This window comes from Mastomys coucha, unplaced genomic scaffold (genome assembly GCF_008632895.1).
Source record: "Mastomys coucha isolate ucsf_1 unplaced genomic scaffold, UCSF_Mcou_1 pScaffold18, whole genome shotgun sequence".
Classification (NCBI taxonomy): Eukaryota; Metazoa; Chordata; class Mammalia; order Rodentia; family Muridae; genus Mastomys; species Mastomys coucha.
In genome coordinates this window covers 89,400,707-89,421,191 of record NW_022196900.1, presented here as the reverse complement: position 1 = coordinate 89,421,191, position 20,485 = coordinate 89,400,707, and the positions used below count along the sequence as shown (strand labels likewise).

Here is a 20,485-nt window from a genome sequence, read left to right as displayed (position 1 = left end):
TACCCAAGGCAAACAGGCTTCTTTTGGATTGCTCTATCCCAGCTGTCCTGCCTGAGGTGTCTGTTTTACTGTTTTGGTGAGAGAAATTGAACCTAGGGCCTGTGCCTGCTAGGCAAGCATTCTGTCACTGAACTACTACACCCAGCTCTCCTCCCCCACAGCTCCCCTGGACTCTGATGCTCAGCCCTCTTTACTCATCTTCCTCCTCACTCCAGAGTTACCCTCACAGAAAGAACACTTCCACTCTGCTCTCTCAAACTCATATGTGTACTGAAGTTAGACCTACCTGGACTTCCTCCTCCTGCCTCCCCTCCCACCTCTGGCCTTTGCACTTGTCTTTCCTGCTTCTGCAATCACTCACAGCTCTGTCACCACCCTAGGTGTGGCTTTTGAAAAAGCTTTCTCCTCTGGAAAGCCCCTTCCCCGGCCTGACCTCTCAGCGGGTCTTGCTGCTTCCTGCCTCCACTGGCAGCTCTAAGGGAGACTGTCAGCTTGAGCGGTGTTACCTCCCCACAGCAGGCAGGGAGATAGGTAGGCCAAGGTCTACATGGTTGAGGCTGTGTGGAGGGGGCCCTGCAGCAGATGGCTTTCACATCCAGCAGAAGATGCAGTTTTCAGGGGCTGTTGTTAGCATCAGGGCCTCCAAAGCCTGTGCGTCACATGGTGTCGCATGGGCGGGTCTCACAGACCTGTTGCCACGACAACAGCTGCCATATTCTTGGAATTCATTGGGCTTACCTCCCACCTTTACCTGCAGCCACTAAGTCAGAACCCATGTATATACAAACATGGGGAACATTCCTCTCTCTCTCTCTCCCTCTCAATTAAACCTCTTACACATGGAACTGTTTGGGCCTAGTGTGGTACGTTCTAACTCGACCCGCAGTTCTAACACATCAGCTGTGACCTGTGAATCCTGCTTCTTCCAGGCAGGGGCAGCCAGAAGGTGGGGGCATGTTTGCTTCTCAGTGGGTTCCCCTGATGACCCCAAGGCATGGGCCTTGTTGCTAGGGGCAGAGAGGCTGAGCCACATGGAACATGGCCTGGTGTCACTCTGAGTGTCACTGAGGAAGAGGAGCAGGGAAGTCACGCTCAGCAGAGCAACACTGTGAAGTGGGTCATGGGAAAACATGCTTCTGAAAACCCTACAAAGAAACTCTGGAGTGAATGGAGAGCCAGGCCTGCCATGCTTAGGGAGTGAGAAGTGCCCAGCCTTTCCTGTCCAGGAGGCTCTACGGCTAGTTCTTCTAGTAACCTAGGCTGGGAGGAAACAGGGGTAGTATTCAGAATGGCAGGGAGGAGGAGGGGGACACTGGAGTGACTGGTCACACCTTAAGTTATACAAAAGCAGATGGGTATGCCACAGTAAATGAGCAAACTGGGACTGGAGATGGGGAGACCTGGTGTGGACAAAAGAAGCAGGACCACTCAAGTTGTGCCAGGAAGTCACGTCACTCCAGTCCCACAAGGTTTGTGGATCGTTTCAACGATTGATATTGCTGGGTGTAGTGGCACAAGCCTGTACAGCCTGATCTACACTCTACATACATAGAATAGACACCCTAACTCAGTAAAATAACGGTTGGCCCCTTAGAATCATGATAGAACCCTGGGGGCCTAATGGCCTGAGAGCCAGGACAAATGAATAGACTTTAGGGGTGGTGCTCTGGGACCTGGGGTGGGATGAGGGCACCAAGAGGAAGAGGATGGAGACCGAGCTTACTATGGGGCTCCTCAGGGATCGGAAAGCGGCTCTGGGGCCATAGGATGTAGGAACGTCGGGCATGGGGAAGTGTCAAGCAGTGGTTCTGCTGTTGAGAACACTTCCTGCTCTTGCAGAGGACATGGATGAGTCCCGGCATCTGAAGGACACCTGATAACTCTGAGTAACTGGGGATCCCATGTCTTTTTCCGACCTTCAAGGGCACCAAGCTCACGTGCCGTGCACAAACATTCAGGTAGGCAAAACACTTGTACACATAAATAAAATAAACAAATCTTTAAAGCTCTAGGCAGTGGGATGGAAGTGCTTAGGGGCAGGAGAGCAAAGTCTGGGGGTAGGGAGATGACAACCAGATACCAGGCAGATAGGAGACTCAGAGGTAGGGAACACAGGAACATCCTGAGGTGTTTCAACTCCTCTGAAGGACCAGCGGCTGTCCAGTCCCCAGCCCAGTCCATCCACCCTCTGGTACCCTGTTTTACAAGACACAAGGTTTTTTTTTTTTTTTTTTTTTTTTTTTTTTTTTTTTTTTTTTGTGCTTTTTTTCATTTCTTTTTAATACAAACTTGGATCTTTGGGTGTGTCCTGCCAACAAAAAACAACAACAACAACAGAAGAGAAAACCCAAGAGTGAAAAAGAAAAAAAAAAAAAAGAAAGAAAGAAAGAAAAAAAAAGCTCCCAAAAGAGGTTCTCCCTCCCCCCCACCATGCGAATTTGCACACCACGGGACCACAGCAGGTTTACAGAATGCAATATACAATCCACAATTTATAATAAAACAGTATATACAATAAATAGGATATTGTTCATTTTTGTCAAACGACCTGTAGATAAATTTCTCAGTGCACACTTGCAGGGGTTCTGGACACCTCGAAGCCCCGCTCACAACCTCTTGCACACGCGCTCTCTCTCTCTCTCTCTCTCTCGTTCTCTCTCTTTTTTTTGTCTTTTTCTAAAACTGTGTTTTGTTTTTAAGTTTTGTACATTTTAAAAAGTATTTACAATTGCTGGTTTTGTGCAGAAAGGGCTCACCTTCGGCTTCTGCGTGGAGGAGATGGGCAGGGAGGGGTCGTGGGGTGGGGTATGGGGTGCAGGTGGGGGACAGAGGGGCAGGCGCTCCTGCCAGAGGACGATGTGGACGCTGGGAGGGGTCTTGGCATTGGTCTTCTGAAAGCTGCAAAGAAGCACAAGAGAAGAGGCAGAAGTCAGCAGCGGATAGATACTGAATTCCAAGGCCAGGGGGCTGGGGCTGAAAGGGCTTGGCTCAGTTCCTACCAAAACTCGGGAGCCGCTAACTACCATTGTTCCTTCTCAAGACAGGCCCCCATGTGACTCTGGGCCTGCCTAGTGTTCTCCAAGTTCAGTTTCCTAATTTGGTGCTTTGGTGCTTAGTCTCATGTAGTCCAGGTTAGCCTCAAAGTTGATATATGCCAATGCTAGCTCTGAGCTACTGATTCTCCTGACTTAGCCTCCCGAGAATTGCAATTACAGGTGCAGTTTCTCCATTTGTAAATGCCCAAGAAATGAAAGAGGGACTAAAGAAGCTGGCTAGCCTGGTCTACAGAGCGAGTTCCAGAGCTACACAGAGAAACCCTGTATCGGAAAACCAACCAACCAACCAACCAACCAACCAACCAACACAAACAATGATGGGCCAGATGAGGGTGACAGGGTCCCACAGGACTGACTAAGAGTCTAGACTCTGGAGTTAGAGAAAGCTAAGTTCACATGCCAGCGCCACTATTTAAAAGGTCCTGTGACTTTAGGTAGGAACTGCTTACGCATTGAAAGCCTTCTGTTGCTGCCTTTAGACAGGGCTCACCATAGAACTGGCCTTCAACTTACTGAGATCCTGCTTGCCTTTGCCTCCTCAGTACTAAGATTTAAAGGTACCTGCCACTGTGCCTAGCTTACTTTACTCATTAGCAAAAAGGGGGTACTAGGAAGGTAGGCCCGGTGGCCCACACCTGACCTGTACTTCCAACACTAAAGCAGGAAGGTCTTAAGAGTTTGAGGTCAGCATGGGCTGCAGTCAGACTGCCTCAAGCCACCTGGGCTGGAGACAGATTTCATTTCGTAGAATGCCTAACTAACATGTATGAAGCCCTGGGTTTGATTCACAGCATGGAATAAACCAGGTGTGCTGTAGCATGAGTACCAACCATCCTAGTACTCATGAGGTACAGATCCTGTTTTAAAAACCCAACCAAGCTGGGCGGTGGTGGCACACGCCTTTAATCCCAGCACTTGGGAGGCAGAGGCAGGTGGATTTCTAAGTTCGAGGCCAGCCTGGTCTACAGCGTGAGTTCCAGGACAGCCAGGACTACCCAGAGAAACCCTGTCTCGAAAAACCAAACCAAACCAAAACCCAAACTCAACCAAACATCAGAGGAGGGTAAAGTAGGGGCAAAAGGGCTGCCTCCACCCAGGTTTTGTTGCCGGACCCAGGGGTTTAAGACAGAGGAAGAGTCAACACAGATGTGTAATACATTAGAATTAACTATCACTTTTATTATTTTCCTGGGGCCAGACCGGCCCTCCAAACCTCAGTTCCCAATGTTGTAATAATGCTTTTGTTTGGGAATGCTTCTAACTGCCATGGACATGCTTCTAAGTGCCAAGGACAGAGGCTCAGTAGGCAGAGCACCACACAGGTGTGAAAGCCTGCTTCTATTTATTTGAAATCCACTTCTCTTCCTAAGCCCCCCATCCACTCTGCTCCCAGGAGAGATGCGATGAATGAAGGAAGAAAGAACTCATCCAACACAATGCCATCTGCGTTGGTGGAGACACTGACTTCCCGAGGCTAGCAAACTCCCCAGTCCCCACAGCCACTAAGGTACCTCTTTTTCCATAGACAGTTCTGATCGCTTGTGTGGAACTTATCTTCTCTACGCAGACCACCAGCCTGGCCCAAGCCCCTCCCCCAGATCTATTGCACTGTTGCTGTAAGGGATGAGACAGCCAGGACAGGGCCAGCTTGGTCATTCCCAGAACCATGGGTCATTAGACTGTCTGCCTTTCAGAGTGGGACTCTGGCTCTCCACCTCCCAAGTGTGAGACCATTTCCTCCAGAACAGGAGTGTGGCTGGGGTGCTAAACTGCCTCCTAAGTCTCCTCTGTGAGCCACCTGTCCTCCCCCACAGCCGCAGGAGCCAGGCAGAGCAACACAAAGCCTCTCTCTCCCTGTACTTTCTTGGCTCGCCTCGCCAACAGGGCCACATTGGCATTCGGCTCAGCCTCAGCTGCTGTCTGCTGGGCAATCAGCCCCAGGGATGACTTCTGTCCTCTGGTTGGACTAGCCAGGGGCACCAGGTGGGCTCCTGCAGGGAAAGAGAAGCACCCCATTTTGGTGATGAGGGCTGGGACATCAGATCTGTACCTCAGTAAGGGGTAGAGGGGGAGGACAAGCTAGTGTGACTAAGGAGACAGATGCATCACAATTGGGGCAGTAAGCAGAAAAACAGCTCTTGGGAGCAGAGGTGCTGCAGGGATGAGTGTCAGCTCTCCACAGTTAGGGTGACAAGCTCGACCAATTGCGGAGATGAAGGGAAGGGACCATGACATGTGGGGTGCCAGGTTCAGCCAGCACTGGGGGCCTCACTCCAGAAGCTCTGCAGTTGAAGGACAGTTGCCAAGCTTTAGAACCTTCTGGGTAACTATGGGGAGCGCCAGTGGGCTGCTGCAAACTACGTGGCACACTGAGAGTGATGAACCCCAGTTTTGCCTACTCCCCAAAGGGCCCAGAGCACAAATTCTGCATAAATCCCCTTCGCTCCCACCTCCACCAGCCCTTAGCCACTGCCAGTGACCCTCTGCAAGCCAGGTCTCCATGGTGATCTCAGCCCAGCAGGCGGTTCCTGCCAGAACCTTCCCATGGTGCCTGCAGGCCAGGCAGCAGGAGGTTTTCTCACCCTCTGCTAAGCTGCCCAGAGCACCTTTCCCTTCCCTCCCACCGCCTTCCCAGCTTCTAGGACTTGGCCAGCCAGAGGCACAAGCAGAATCTGGGGGAGGGTGGTGGGTGGGGGAGAATCAAAGGCTGGGGTGGGGGTGTTCTTCCTGCAGGGAGGATGTTATGCTGGGCAGAACACAGACCTAGCTAGACTCAAGTCCTGAAAACTGAACCAAATACTATGGTGCCAGGCAGCCCAGTTGAGGGATTAGGAGCAAGGCAGAGAGCATAATAACTCTTGATCTACCCTAAAAAGCCTACTGGAGCGGAGAGACAGCAAAACAGACAGGTCCTAACCTAGGGTAATCTGCAGGTAGATGGTTGTGCCAAGGCAAGCAAGTCCTGTGGGGCTCAGGAAGAGGGGGAACAGTGAACCCAGACTGGGAATGAAGACTGGAGCTCTAAACTCGATGAGTGCAGAGCTCAGCATGCTGGGATGGCACATGTGTGTGGACGAATGGCAGCACTGTGACTGATCTATGGCTGGTCAGCATGTCAGAGTGTCCACCTTAGCTATCACGGCGCCTCTAGGATGCCTCCCTAGAACACCTTGTTCCCATAGCTACCAGAGAGCACTTGCCATTCCCCACTCTGTTCTCCTGGAGCATGGACCTACATGTGGTACCTCTGAACTCTCTCTCAGTTCCAGTATGCACTGGCCCCACGCAGTATGCACTGGCCCCACGATACCAATGCATTACTAAGACTTAACCTTTTAGGACCTCCACGAGGAACCTTAGAACCACATCCATGGCACCCTCACACTCCAGCAGTTTTAGTGACTTCAGTGGTCTCTGACTGGGCAGAGATCCAAAGTGCTAGGGATTATAAAGAAATCAGGCTGCCCAGAGAGCTACTCTATGAACTGAGTGTACACTTGTGCCTCCTGGTAAGCAGCCGTGTGCCACACCCACTTCCTGCCAGAGCATGTGCTAAGGCTTGACCTCCATTCCCTGGTCTATGCCTCCAGAAACGGATTTCAGTGTCAGGCACAGAAGACGGAGAGGGAGGCCCTTCCTTCTCTGAGCTTCATTTCTTTCTGAAAAGCAAAGGGCTTGAGCAAGTGATGAGAGAGACCTTTAGGTGTTCCAGACACAAGGGTCGAAGGGCAATCAGTTGCCTGAAGACTAAGCTACTTCTCTGGCATTTAATGTTACCGCAGGCCTATGAGGTACCTCAATGTGCAAGATATTTCTGTGGGGCTTAAACTATACCTGACAGGCAGAAATACCATGAGGAGTTCAGTGAAGGGTCATAGAAGGCTTCCACCTGAGACCAAAGAGCTCAGGGTATGGGGGGTCCCTCCACTTTTCAAGATCTGTGCCTTGAACTTTGGCTTTGAGAGCCCCCCTTTGCTGCTAGACACAGAGACCTAAGAAACCTGATGGGACTAGACAGGCTTCTTACCTGTCAGTACCCACTGATCCACTGTGAGTACACTAACCCACTTTCTAGTCCATCTTGTCCTAACAAGTCTTCATCCCCACACATTTGTACACGCTTACACATACAGATGTGTCTCCAGAGGCCCCCCTCTGAAAGCCACCTGGTCCCAAGCATATCAACAGGTTTGCTCACACACCCTTCTATGTACCACTTTTAGAATTACTTCCTGAAGATTTAGGCACTGAGCCTTCACCCCTCTTTTTTGGAGACAGGGTTTCTCTATGTGGCCTTGGCTGGTCTTGAACTCAGAGTGCACGTTTCTGCCTCCAGGGTGCTAGGATTAAAGGCAGGCACCGACCACCGTGTTCAGGAGACCACACTTTCTCTCTTGATTCTTCAAGTCTATTTCTTGTTCATCATGTAGGCACACATGTATGCCTGACATACACCTGATATATCTCTGAAATGATGAGACATGAGTGAACAGTCTGAAGGAACTGATAGTATGCTGGGGACATTCCTGGACAGGGCAGAGACAGGTGGGAGACCCCAGTGGGTCAGAGAGGGCACCCAGGCTAGGGCAAAGAGGACAAGGGCACCTCTGTAAAGACTTCTCTTAAGCTCCCTCCTGACTCGGCCTGGTCAGGAAGGGTGTGTGTGTGAGAGAGATGAGGCTGGGACAGAAGCCGGGTACCCTCTGCACTAAGGCAGGCATTCAAGCCTGTGTTCAGTAGATAAGAAGGCTAGAGAGGAAGGGTACAATCAAAAGGTGTGAAGCATGGAGTTGCAAGAACAGATGTGCTTTAATCAATTCATCCAATAAATATTTTAGGGGCTCCAGACACTGTGCATCTAAAAATGCTGAACAGCAAGCACTTTGGCGGCCACCATGGGCAGAATGGACTGGGGTGGGGGTGGGCCAGAGACCCAGGTGGCTGAGTAGGGCTCTAGCTGCTGAAATCTCTCATTTGTTAGGATCCATTTCCAGCCTCAAGGAAGTCCCTGCTGTCTGCCCTTCCCCCGACCCCACGTAGCTCACAAGGGCTGGTGTGCAGGACAGGGTACTCCTGTAGGGTTTGAAACAAGCGCCTTAGGCTGGTGGTCAGTGGTGTCCTGGGTACAGGATACTGGCCAGTGCAGAGTGGGTTGCTAGTTCACGTGGACTGGACACAGGACTTCTTCTACTTCTCTAGCGCAGGCATTGTGGTACCAAAGATGGACAGTGACGAACCAGACAGAGCTATCTGGGGAAAACCATAACATACTATAAAGTTATAAGGAAGGTTTTCAGAGGTTTTAGATTTGGGGAGAAGACTGTGCGAACTGTATGGACAGGGATCTAGCTGACCCAGGAACTTTTGAAGGTGCCTAGGAGTAGGGCTGACCATATCTCTACATCCCTACCTCTTCCCAGGAGGACTTGGTCCAGTGGCTAACATAAAAACACTATGATTATCCTGTACACCACTTCCCCAGGTCTGGGGATGGAATCTAGGGCCTTCTGTGTGCACAGTAGGCAAACATTCAAACAATCAGCTACATCTCCAGCCCCAAGAAGAATTTCAAGGTTTCCGAATGCTTGAGGCCCATACCAGAACACAAGGCTCTTGTCATAGCGCAGCAGGGCTATCTTTGGTCAAGCAAAGGTCAGGGACAAGGGTTGGAGATGTGACTCACACTACTTGAATTAGGGCCCCAGAATTCAGACCGTGGGAAGGCATTCACCCACCCATCTACCAGCCGCTGACTAGGTGCTTTCCTGTGGGCCAGGCCAGGGCTAAGGGCTTTACCTGTCAATCCCCTTAATTCTTACAAGAGATAGAGATGCTGTGAATCACCAGGTTATATGAATCACCAGATCACCTAGTTGCGAAGGGCTGGAACCAAGCTGCACATAGGGGCCTGCGTGTAACCATAGACACACACTCCTAGCCATTGTCTGCCAGTTTTAGAGGTCTGCTTTTACCAGGAATGTGGGGTACAGAGAGAGGAGCAGCAGCAGAAGGTATGTTCATAGAGAGATGGTATTTCTAAGAAGCGGGGGCCTTAAACAAGAAGGCCTAGCCTAAGTATGACTACAGGGGAGGCAAGCAGTAGAACTGGAGGGTGACCTCAGAAAAAAGGAGAAAACCTGGTGCCTGGAGGAAGCTGGGCAAGACCGGCTGAGGCCTGACATGAGGCCTCTTGCTCAGAGCCAGAGGCAAGATCAAGTGACCTCTTAAGGATTCAAAACTCAGAGAGACAAAGCCCAAAGCAGCCAAGCCTGGGCATGCCTGCTGACCCTGGCTGGATGGTGGCCTTGGAAACTGCCTCCTGTTCCGGTCCAGCCCCAGCTGGTGTAACCTGGGAGGACCTGTGACATTTCTCTTGGCCTCCCTTCTACAGCCAAGAGCTAATAGGGAGGAGAGAAGGACTAGAGATTCCCGAATGTATCTGGTCCCTTTCCACCTTCTCATCTCTATTCCTGGGGTCTGCTGTGGCTGATCTTTGGTTCAAGGTTCCCAGTATGGAGCTAGTCTGTCTGGGTCTGCTTTTCATTTAGGGGACCTAAGAAGATGCCTGTGTGGGCCGGAGGTCCCCCGGCCCCTTTCACCTATCTCTAACCGTCCTAGCAGCTACAGTACTCAGCAGAGGAAGGACACACATCCCCAACCCTCTGCCCTTTTACTTCCCAGCTCTCTCGGAGACGGAACTTGCCTTGGCCCTTAGTTCCCACTGCCCGAAGTGCCCTTCCTTGGCTCCACAATCTCGCCCTTTCTTCATGCTCAGCTTCTTACCACAAACCCACAAAATTCATGTAAAATGTTAAGACCTGGACTCAGCAGTCCACACCTGGAACACCTGTGCTCAGTAGGCTGAGGAAAGAGGAAGCTCCAGGTTAGCCAGGGCTTTAAACACAGCAAGATCTTGTCTCACAAAAACAATAACTATGCCAGGCGGTGGTGGCGCACACCTTTAATCCCAGCACTCGGGAGGCAGAGGCAGGCGATTTCTGAGTTCAAGGTCAGCCCGGTCTATAGAGTGAGTTCCAGGACAGCCAGGGCTATACAAAGAAACCCTGTCTTGGAGAAAACAAAAAACAAAAAACAAACAAAAAAAACCCACCTCCTGATCCCAAAGAACCACAGGGCTTGCCTTATGCGAGCTGCCATTTTGCAGACAGGGAGCTGGGGATGTGGGTGAAGAGCAGCCCTGTGGCGAGCTCTGAAAGGCAGAGCTCAGCTGTCCCTGTGTCCTTAGCTCTCCAGTGAAAGCCTAGAACATACTCTCTGCTCAGGATGGTGTGAGGAGTCCTAGGGCAGTGTCACATATGAGGACAACACACCTCTGTACAGAAGGACTTCTCAGCCTGGTGCCTGGGGTGCAATCCTTGCTTCTTCCTGCCTTCGGGTACCTGCTATTTCCTACCAGGTGTTTCCAGGTTCCCTGTGTGCCCGGTATGACTTCCTGGGCCGGTGCTGCCAACAGGAGCCATGTCTACTTTGTCTCGCAGAACCTGCCACAGAATGAGCTCAAAGGGGCCAAGCATGAGCAGGTGAGCTGGGCACTGCTTCCCAGTGCCTGTTAACCCTGCTCACTCCCTGTTGGTGAGTGAGCATGTCACTGTCCTCTCTGCTTAAGCCTTCTGTTGACAGCATGGCTCCTTCTATTCATTCTCTCTCCTTGCCACTCTCCTCTGCATCCTCCAACCCTTCTCCTTCCCCCTCTGTCACTCACTCACTCACTGGATTTTAACTAGTCCTTGGCACTAGAGGGTTACTCTACACAAGGCACTTGTCTGTTCTCCTAACTAAGGAACTAACTACCCCAGACCACTTTAGTCCAAGTCACCACCACGGCTGGCTGGTCTGGTCTCCTTTCTTTCAATGCTTGTCCTGTCCCATTGTGACTGTCTACAATGGCTCCCTGTACATCTTGGAATGATTCAAATTCCTTGCAGTGTCTTACAGGCCCTGCCTCTGCCAATCTGGCCCTTGCTTGGCTTTCCTGCCTTCTCATCCATCAGTTCTTCAGAGCCAAAACCCTCCCTGCCTCAAGACTGTACACACTGCTTGCTGTTTCCTCCCCACCTACCATGAAGCTCTGCATCTTGCTGGCAGCTGGCAGTCTGGGTCCCTGTTGCAAATTCTCACAACCTCCTAGCTGGCCATGCACCATTCTTTTCCACATCTCTACCTAACAAGTGCTCTGATGTTCTGTCTCCTGTCTTTCCCTGTGACCGGGAGGCCCTCTGAGGATCAAGCGCCTCATCTCTGGTGCTTCCAACGCCTGGTGCATCCAATGCAGCACGGGAGGGCTGCATAGATGTCTCTGGGACTGCACGTGCTCCTGTGAGGACAGGGCTGCTATCTCCCGGTGCTGGGTGGGGTATGTGGGGCTGGATGGCATCCCAACTCCTGCATTCAGGCCTAGCTGGGTGGTTCCATTATGCACTGTGCTGAGCTGTGACCTGCCCAGATACCCAGCCCCCACCCATTCCTTTTCCACCCCAGAGTCTGGGAGGAACGGTTTTGGGATTATTTCATTTCTGGATTATCCATGAGACATCTCCCCTCCAGTGAGAAAGAGCAGGGTTTTGTCATTTTAGACCCTAAGTGGCTTCTCCCTTCACCTGCATCAGATCTGCAGCCCTGCTACCCACAGGGAGATGCATGGGAAGGCAAGGCCATTTTACTCTTGGCTTGGCTTCAAAAAACACTGCCAAAAAACAAAACAAAACAAAACAAAACAAAAGCTTGGGCCACTGTCTCTGCCATGCAGACCTGAGAGAGACTCAGATAGTACTAAAGTCAATTTTCTCAAACAGATGGAGAAAGAGAGGCCAGGGAAGAGCAAAAGCTTAAAGACATGTAGCAAGCTAGTGGCCACACAGGGAACTGGTATTCCCCAGGGCCTTTTGGCTCTCATGAATGGCTCTTTGCCACTCAAAGACACCAGGGCATCTGGGGTCTGGCAAAGTGGGGGTCATAAGTTTCCACTGACTTTACTATAGGACCCTGAGTCACCCTGACCTCAAATGGCCTCTCCAGAGCAGGAATGACAAGCTGGTCCACCAGGAGGCAAAAACACCCAGAAGGCTTTGGGGGCAGCAAGAGTAACGAGTGAGGGTTTTAGTCAAGTGCTCAGTGACTCCACTGCCAATGGCCACATGGGGCCCATTCTGTGTCCCAAAGTGGGTCTAGCTGTGGCTGCATCTGGAAACAGACTGTTCTTCAAAAAGATATTTCTTTCAACCCTATTACTCTCTTCAGTTATCTGGGAACATTTTCTGACTTTTCAATATAGGGTTTCTACGTATATGGTCTATCCTTGGCTGTCCTGGAACTCGTTCTGTAGACTAGGCTGGACTCCATAAAGATTCACACGCTTCCACCACCCGAGTGCTGGGATTAAAGGTGTGAGCCACCAAAAGCCTGGCTCATTTTCTGCCCCTTATTTTCCTGAAAAATATGGAAACCAACTTCAAACCCGAAAGGCATGGTACCTGCGAGTGTTTCAGAATAGGTCACTGGACTCTGGGAAATCCTGGCTGGAGGGAAGGGACTTGTCTTTCTATCTGGACTGACCCCGTTGGTTGTAGTTTCCCAGGGCAGAGATGGCAGTGTTCACTAAATCCAGATCTTTACCCCACAGGGGTCTGACTAGCAGGCCAAAGATGTTTCTCAAAAGCACTAATGAGCTGGAGGTTGGTGGGTGGCACACACCTTTAATTCCAGCATTCAGGGGACACAGGCAGGTGAGTGTGAGGCTAGCCAGGGCTATGTAGTGAGACCTTGTCTATAAAAAGCCTTGGAGGATAAGAGGCCAAGAAAGAATCCTATGGGCCATTTTGTAGAGTTCTTGCAAAGAATATGACCAAGGCAAACTAGCCACATCCAAGGGAACCTGTAGAACCCTGAGAGAATGACTGGCCCACTCCTTTCTTCATCTAAGCACAAGACAAATGTCCTGCATCTTAAGAAGTAAGTGATAGTGTGGTATTTCTTGCCCATGCCTAGAAAGAACAAGGGGAACAAATGCTTGGTCTTATCCAATCTATGGTTCTACCACTCCCAATGACCAGGACTTCTGAATGGATTCCCTACATATATATATATATGTGTGAGTACCTCATCTCTTCAAGACTGTTCATTTTCTAATCTTGAGTCCTTTCTTCTTAAGGGTGAATCCCTAAACTCTTCCTCAAATCTTAAAGAAGTGAAGGGAACTACAATGCCACCCTTCATCCAATCTTCACAGCTCTCCCCCTAGCCAAGCGATAAGCATCCTCACCATCACCAACCCTCAGGCTTCTGTCCTCTACACCCACATCCCCAGACTTACCCAGGAACAAAACCTCGTGGTCCAGTCGGCACTTCAGTTGGTACTACAGGGAGGTGACGGTAAATGTGTCCTCAGGGTGAGGTTCCGCCATGGGCCCCAGGAAGCCACTCTTAGGGCCCCCACCCAGGCCAGGATGTGCCTGTGGCATAAAGCCTGGATACCTGTAGGCAGTGTCCTGCAGGGGCAGCAGCGAGTCCCTTGGCACAGGGGACAGAGTTAAGTCACTAAGGAGAGGGCAGCCATAGCCAGCAGCGGCTGCAGCAGGGCCACGGGGTGGACCCGGGGGTCGGGCCATCTCCAGTGGCTCCTTGTCGGCCTTGGGCGTGGCTGGTGGGCTAGCCAGGTGAGGGGCACTGAGGCAGACAGCTTCCGTCCTGCCCAGGAAGTCAGCCAGCAGCCCCGAACCCACCTTGCCTTCATAGGGCGGGCTACGGGCAGCTGAACCTGGTGGGTACCAATAGGCTGTACCCTTGCAACTAGGGGAATCATAGTGAGGCTGGCCTAGGGGCAGGTCCCGGCAACTCAGGTGGGCCTGGGCTGCATGGCTCAGGCTAGCCCCCTGAAGACCATGCTTGAGGGGCTCGCAGGCAGTCAGCTTTGAAGGTGGCGGCCGCAACTCTTCCTTGAAGCCTAGAGTTGGTGAACAGGTGGGTGAGTAGGCCTTCTGCAGGCCAGCATCAAACACTGTGGGTGGGTGGGCCAAGGGTGGGAAATGCTTGCCGTCAAGCTCGGGAGCACCCAGGCTGGGAGAGTCACAGTGGAAGCCTTGGCCAAAAGTGCCATCAGAAGGTGTAGATGGATTCATGGAGTAGGGTCCCATGAAGTCACAGGGATCTCGTTCTCCCACACCAAAGGCTCTCGACTGCGAGGGCAGTGGTGACATGCTGCTGTCTCCACTGTAGTAGTCCAGGCCAAGGTCTGGGCTGTCCTGAAACAGCGGGTTAACCGGTTGTGGCTTGGGGATGAACTTGGCTTTGGCCGCTGTACCACCCCTCTCCTTCTTGGCTGAGCAGGCCCCACTACCCCGACCACCCCGAGGCTGCCGGGGCCCGGTGCTCCGTTTGGACGGGTAGCCAGAGGCAGTGGCTGAGGTGGATGTCGAAAAGCCCAAATGTGAAGCCTCAAATAGGTCCACCTTCTTCCGCCGTCCACGGCCAGGCTTTGAACTACTCTGAAAGAGGACACTCTGGTTCCAGTTGTAGCCGGGAGCCGATGACGCTTCGTTCCAGTCCATCATGAGTTTCTCCAGGCTGGACAGGCTGGACTGGCCCTCACTGCTTGAGGCCTCACTGTTGGCACGCCTAAAACCACCACCACCAACTGGCTGATTGAACTGGGTGCTGTCAGAGGACGACTCGGAGAAGGTCTCAGACACGGCTGTCTGCTGCTTCACCTTCTGCGGTGTGTAGTTCGAGATGTCCAAGATCACATTGGGTTCACTGACGTGGCAGTCAAAATTGGGATTGTAGAGCTGACTAAAGGCCTCTGAGGCCCAGTCCAGGCCGCCATACCCCTGCCGGAAAGGCCACTGAGACGCCCCCACAAACTGCCGACAGTTCTCGGGTGAGGGCTGAAAGGAAGAGGAAGAGGAGGAGGCCGCAGAAGCTGTGGTGCCCTTGGGCACCATATAGCCACCCGGTGAGACGGTACTGGCTCTACTGTCACAGCGCAAGGGTGTGGGAGCTGACCCAGAGAAGGGGCCCCCCTCAGAGCTGTTGAAGAAAGAGGCCTTGCTGGGTGGTAGGCAGGGACCCCCAGTAGGTGGCGGGGCATAGCCAGCACTGTGGGCGCTGCTGGGTGAGGCAGGAAGGCTATTGCCGCTGCCATAGGCGAAGCTGCAGTCCTTGCTATTAGCACAGTCCTGTCCTGAAAAGGGCTTTGCTGGGGCAAACACACTTTGCCCGGCCCCATAGCCACCATACTGAGGTGGGTAGGTGTTGGCAGGCGGGTGGGTTGTAGGTGAGCGGGCCACGGCTGAAGGAGGGGGAGCCAGCTTTGGGAAGGTCTCAGCTGCCCGGCAGTCTGAAGTGGCTGGGGTTATCCCATAGCTTGTTGCCCGCCCTGGTGGAAAGGTCTGACGGGAAGGCAGGACAGGCTGGAAGGAGGGGTCTGCCCCAGCTCCACTGCTGCCCACTGCCACTGGGCTAGCCTTGGCTCCCCGGCTTGGGAAGGTGGCAAGGCCCCGCTGAGCAGGCAGCGCACTGGAGGGAGGTCCTGCGTAGGTCCCCGATGCCTTCCGGGACTCTGGGCGAGAGGCCGACAGGGCAAAGTCCAAGAGGTCAGAGGAATCGTCTGAATCAAGCAGGGACCGAAAATAGCCAGTGAAGAGGTTCTGGCGCTCCTGGCTGAGCTCTGTCTGGCCCGATGGTGCACCAGCATAGTAGCTGCCGCGGCCTGAGGCCCCACTCTCCAGCCCAGTGGAGGCAAAAGCCCTGGCCTCAGTTCCCTGGAAACCACAGTTCCTGCCAGCTTGTCCTCCTGGGTGCCCATGGTGAGGGGCCCAGCCACCACCCTTGTCCCCGGCCCACTCAGCACCTGCCTCCCCAAAGCCTGGGCCACTGGGCACCTGCTCTGGGAACAGAGTCCCATTCTTTCGGGACCGCCTCTTGCGCTTGGGTTTCCCAGTTACAGCATCTACCTCTCCTCGGCCCCGTTTACGAGGATGCCCCAATTCAGTGAGACCAGGACCCACAACCCCGGGAGCTGCCACTGCTACCACCTTCTTTTTCTTGCCAATGCCCTCAAAAAAGTCACTAAAGGAACAGCGGGCTGCCTTGGCTGCATGGCCTCCACCCCTACCTCCAAAGCCTCCTGTTTTGCCTCCACGCCTCCGGAAGCCCTGCACGCGATGCAGGAATTGAGAGATGCTCTGAGTGTCTGGGGCCTGGTGCACTGACTCAGGCTCACTGGGTGTCCAGCAGCGGGGTGGCGAGCACCGCCCAGCACACTGGCTCTGGCGGTTCAAAAAGGCCAGCTTGGCAAGGACGTCAGAGTACTCAGCCTTACTGTCATTGGCGTCTGCTGCGTACGATGGCTGTGGAGACGCCAGCTTTTGTTTCCGCCGCCGCCGTTTCTTCACCTCCGGCATGGCCATGGTAGCTGCCGTCACAGTGGCGGCCTCGGCAGCTACCACTGTTGGCTCTTTGGGCTTGCCAGGACCCAGCAGCAGGTTCTTCGGAGGGCGGCCACGCTTGCGCTTGAGAATAATGGGCATCTCCCCTGGCGGGAAGACCACCACCACATTCCGGCCATTGTTTTTCATCTTCAGCAACGGGGTGGGCTCTGAAGATACCCTCAAGCCTAGCTCCTTGCCCTCCACGCTCAGACTGCTGCTCAAGGATGAAACTTTGTATGTGGTCTTGTTTCTCCGCCCCAGTGACACAGGGATCTTGGCCATCTTCACCACCATGCGCCGGACACCCCTGCACTTGCCTTTGCGAGTGGGTAGCATTGGGGTTTGAGAAGACTCTGGCTCCAGCTCAGGAACTGGGCCTGGGCCTGGGCCTGGCAGAGCAGGAGGTGGTGGTGGTGGGGGCAGCGGTGGGGGCTCTGCCAGGGCAGCTGCCAGCCCTGTAGGCATGGGAAGAGGAAGCAGGCGACCCTCAGGTCCTGAGTCCGCCTTTCGCCCCCTTCCTGCTTTCCGCCTGCGACACAGGATCTTTGGCCTATCAGTGCGCCTCAAGGCGTACTTGGGGTGACCCTCAGGCCCAGGGGGACCATGAGGTGAGCACAAGTCCAGGCGTAAGGGCTCAGCCAGTTGGCAGTGCCCCAAGGATTGCTGGGGCTCTAGACGTCGACTGGGGACATCCAGCAACTTGGGCAGGGGGTCAAGGGCCTGAGGGTCAAGGAGCTGGGATTCCAAGGAATCAGGTAGGGTATCTAGGGCCTGCAGAGCCAGGCTCGGCAGTCCCAGGGGATCAGCAAGAGGCTGCAGGGGTGGTAGCTCCAAACCTTCTCCTAGAGGCTCTAGTGCCTGTGGATCTAGGAAGCGGGGCTGGGGGTCCAGGAGCTGTGGTTCAGGCTGTGGTGAAGGTGGCTCAAGGGCTTGAGCCTCCAGGAGCTGGGCCTCTGGGCATGTGAGGGAGGCCAGTTCACTGAGGATGTCGGCATCTGCTAGCTCAGAGTAATCAGGCCCGTCTGGCTCAGGCTCAGGGGGCAGACCGGTGGTCGTGGCTGTGGCTCCAGGACCATGGCCTTGGCCAGGCTGGGGACTATCCCTGGGCTCGGGCTCAGGTTCATAGAGGGGGTGGCTGGGCCGCTCTGACTTGGTGTGAGGGGTAGCACGCTCCTCAGGGCTGCGGATGCTGTTGGCCAGGCTGGGTGAAGAGAAGAAGCTGTACTGCAGGTCGCCGGGTGGTGGAGCAGGTGGGCGGCTTAGCCGCAGCCCTCCACAGTCCAGATGCACCCCACTGTGCTGCAGGTCCTGGGACAGCCTCGTCAAATCCTTCATGATGTCAATCAGCTGCACCACCGGTCGCAGGTTCACACGCCCGTTGTCCCAGTGGCGGAGAGAGTTGTTGTCGGGGGCTGGTGAGGGACAATGGGCCTGGGAGACAGGCCGGGCTGCCCGAGGAGGTAGCAGGTCGTCCCCCTTGGCAAGGATTGGTGGACGCCGGGAGCTGGGGTCCCGACGAGGGGGTGGGCGTGGGTTCTCAGAGAAGGTATGGGTTGAAAAGGCCTTGTCAGGTGGGCTGGCAGGGGGCCGGGTGGGAAGCAAGGGCCGGGGGGTTGGGGGGCCGCCGGGGTAGTACTTGGGCTCTCGGAGGTAGTCAGGAGAGCTGCACACGGCACTGGAAGTCACCACCAGGCCCTGGGGCTTCACACGCATCCTGACCTTGTCCTCCTCGGGCCGCCGGGCGGGGCCGGGGCTGACATGAGGGTGCGAGAAGCCGGGACCAGAACCTGCCAGGGAAGGAGAGGCAAGAGGTTCTTCACCAAGCATTCATATCCTAACCTGCCCCTGGACCTTTGTGGTCTTCCATCATGTGTACCCAGCACCCAGGGACAAATGACCCACTTCTATAGGCTATGGGATTAGAGATGACAAGATCTCCATATCCAAGCTCCACATAACTCTAGACAGAAAACTAAAGAAGGCTGAAAAGACCCATTCTCCACAGTTACTCTCCTTCTCACCCTTGCTGCTCAGGCTGCACTCACCCTCGGCTTGCCGCCTGGGCTGTCACACTGGATATCTCTGTGGGCAACAAGACACTATCAGAGCTGAATTCCCCACATGATTCAGGGTCCACACTTAACCCCCACTACCCATACATAGCCCCACCCCTTTCCAGATGCTAGCCCAGCTCCCTTAGGGCTCCCTCCTGCCTGACCTGGTAAACAGAGGGCCCCCGTGCTTGGGGACTCTGCCCGTCGATGGCTGTCAGCTGGGGGTGTTGTAGAGCAACTTCGGCCTGAGTCCAGGCCTTGGGGTGTGGACAGCGCCTGGAAAGGACCACCGGAGCTCAGGTTTAGTGAGCACCTACTGCACGCCAGGCACTGGGCTGGAAGCTGTCCAGGCATTGCTTCATTTGATTCTTCATACCAATCCTGTGAGGTAGGGGCTATTAATAACCCCATTTTTGCAGATGAAGAAATGGAGGCTCAGACATGAACTAATATCATTCATTCATTGATTCATTCATTCATATGTTCATTATAGAATATCTACTTTGCATAAGGCCTGGGCAGTCAGACATTGAACAAGTAACTTAAGAATCAGTGGATTAGCCAGGCAGTGGTGGCGCATGCCTTTAATCCCAACACTTGGGAGGCAGAGGCAGGTGGATTTCTGAGTTCAAGGCCAGCCTGGTCTACAGAGTAAGTTCCCGGACAGCCACAACCAGGGCTATGCAGAGAAACCCTGTCTTGGGAAAAAAAAAAAAAGAATCAGTGGATTGAGTAAGAGCTGTAGACAAGTGAAGAAGGCGCCAGGGATAAAGGGTTCAGTTGTCACCAGGAAGGGGGCTGTAAGGGTGTTACACTGTACTGCCGCCACCAAGCACTTTAATGGATTACCTCATCTAACCTCTCTGCCATACACAGATCAATTACTACCCTGCCCATCTTTAAAGAGACCATCAAGGGTTCCAAGCCTCAGGAAAGCAAGCCTATCTGCTCTGTCCCTTGCTGAATAAAGCTCTGTGAATCTGCAGGAGCTCTGCCCCACACAGGTGTCCAAAATGACACGATTTGTTGGTTGCCTCAGGAGTTTTTGTTTATGACATTAAAAAATAAAGTCTTGCCGGGAGGTGTTGGTGAACATTTTTTATCCCAGCACTTGGGAGGCAGAGGCAGGCGCATTTCTGAATTCAAGGCCAGCCTGGTCTACACGGAGTGAGTTCCTGGACAGCCAGGGCTATACAGAGAAACTGTGTCTCAAAAAACCAAACCAAAACAAACAACAAAAAAATCAAAAAAAAAAAACCTTGGTTTTTTGAGGCAAGGTTTCTCTGTTGTAGCCCTAGCTATCATAGAACTTGCTTTGTAGACCAGGCTGGCCTTGAACTGTCAGAAAACCACCTGCCTCTGACTCCTGAGTGCTAGGTCTAAAGGCGTGTGCCGCCGCCACCTGGCAATTGCCATTTTTTTAAAGCTTATTTTCATTTTATGTGTCTGAGTGTTTTGCCTGCATATATGTATATATACCACGTATATGCATGCCCTGGTGCCTACAGAGGACCAAACCTCTTTTGGATCCCCTGGATTTTTAGTTACAGATGGTTGCTGAACCATCATGCAGGTGCTGGGAACTGAACCTGGATCCTCTGCCAGAGCAGCCAGTGCTCTTGACTGTTAACCATCTCTTCAGCTACTATTTTATTACAGGTGTGTGTGCACATACATGCTTGTGCATGTGTGGAGGTCAGAGAACAACGTGCAGATGTCAGTTCTGTCCTTCCACCATGTGGGTCCTGTGGACTAAATTTAAATGTAGGTTGCTGCCAGGTTTGATGATCAGCACTTTTACGCACTGAGCCATCTCAGCCCTGTTTTCAAGACAGCAGTGAACAGGGCGTGCTACAGGCATGTGCCACCATGCCTGGCTCTCGAGAAGTTTTTTCTTATTCGTTTTTAGACCCAAGAATGAAGCTGAGGG

The 20,485-nt window shown here is 53.2% G+C and overlaps 1 protein-coding gene across 7 annotated transcripts in view; it reads right to left on the bottom strand.

The window, feature by feature from the left end:
- Positions 1-2,460: 2,460 nt before the first annotated feature.
- Ahdc1 (AT-hook DNA binding motif containing 1) overlaps positions 2,461-20,485 on the bottom strand; it is a 66,945-nt gene continuing 48,920 nt past the window's right edge. For 5 of the 7 annotated variants that reach the window (XM_031378953.1, XM_031378954.1, XM_031378952.1 and 2 more), the window contains 4 exons: positions 18,720-18,831; positions 18,547-18,583; positions 13,387-18,288; positions 2,464-2,898 (listed from right to left, as the gene is read on the bottom strand). In XM_031378953.1, coding sequence (XP_031234813.1) covers positions 13,430-18,214 — 4,785 coding nt within the window. In that variant the 5' untranslated portion in view covers positions 18,215-18,288; positions 18,547-18,583; positions 18,720-18,831 and the 3' untranslated portion in view covers positions 2,464-2,898; positions 13,387-13,429. Of the gene's footprint in view, positions 2,899-13,386; positions 18,289-18,546; positions 18,584-18,719; positions 18,951-20,485 lie in introns of all 7 variants that reach the window. The other 2 variants (XM_031378956.1, XM_031378955.1) reach the window with 2 other exon arrangements.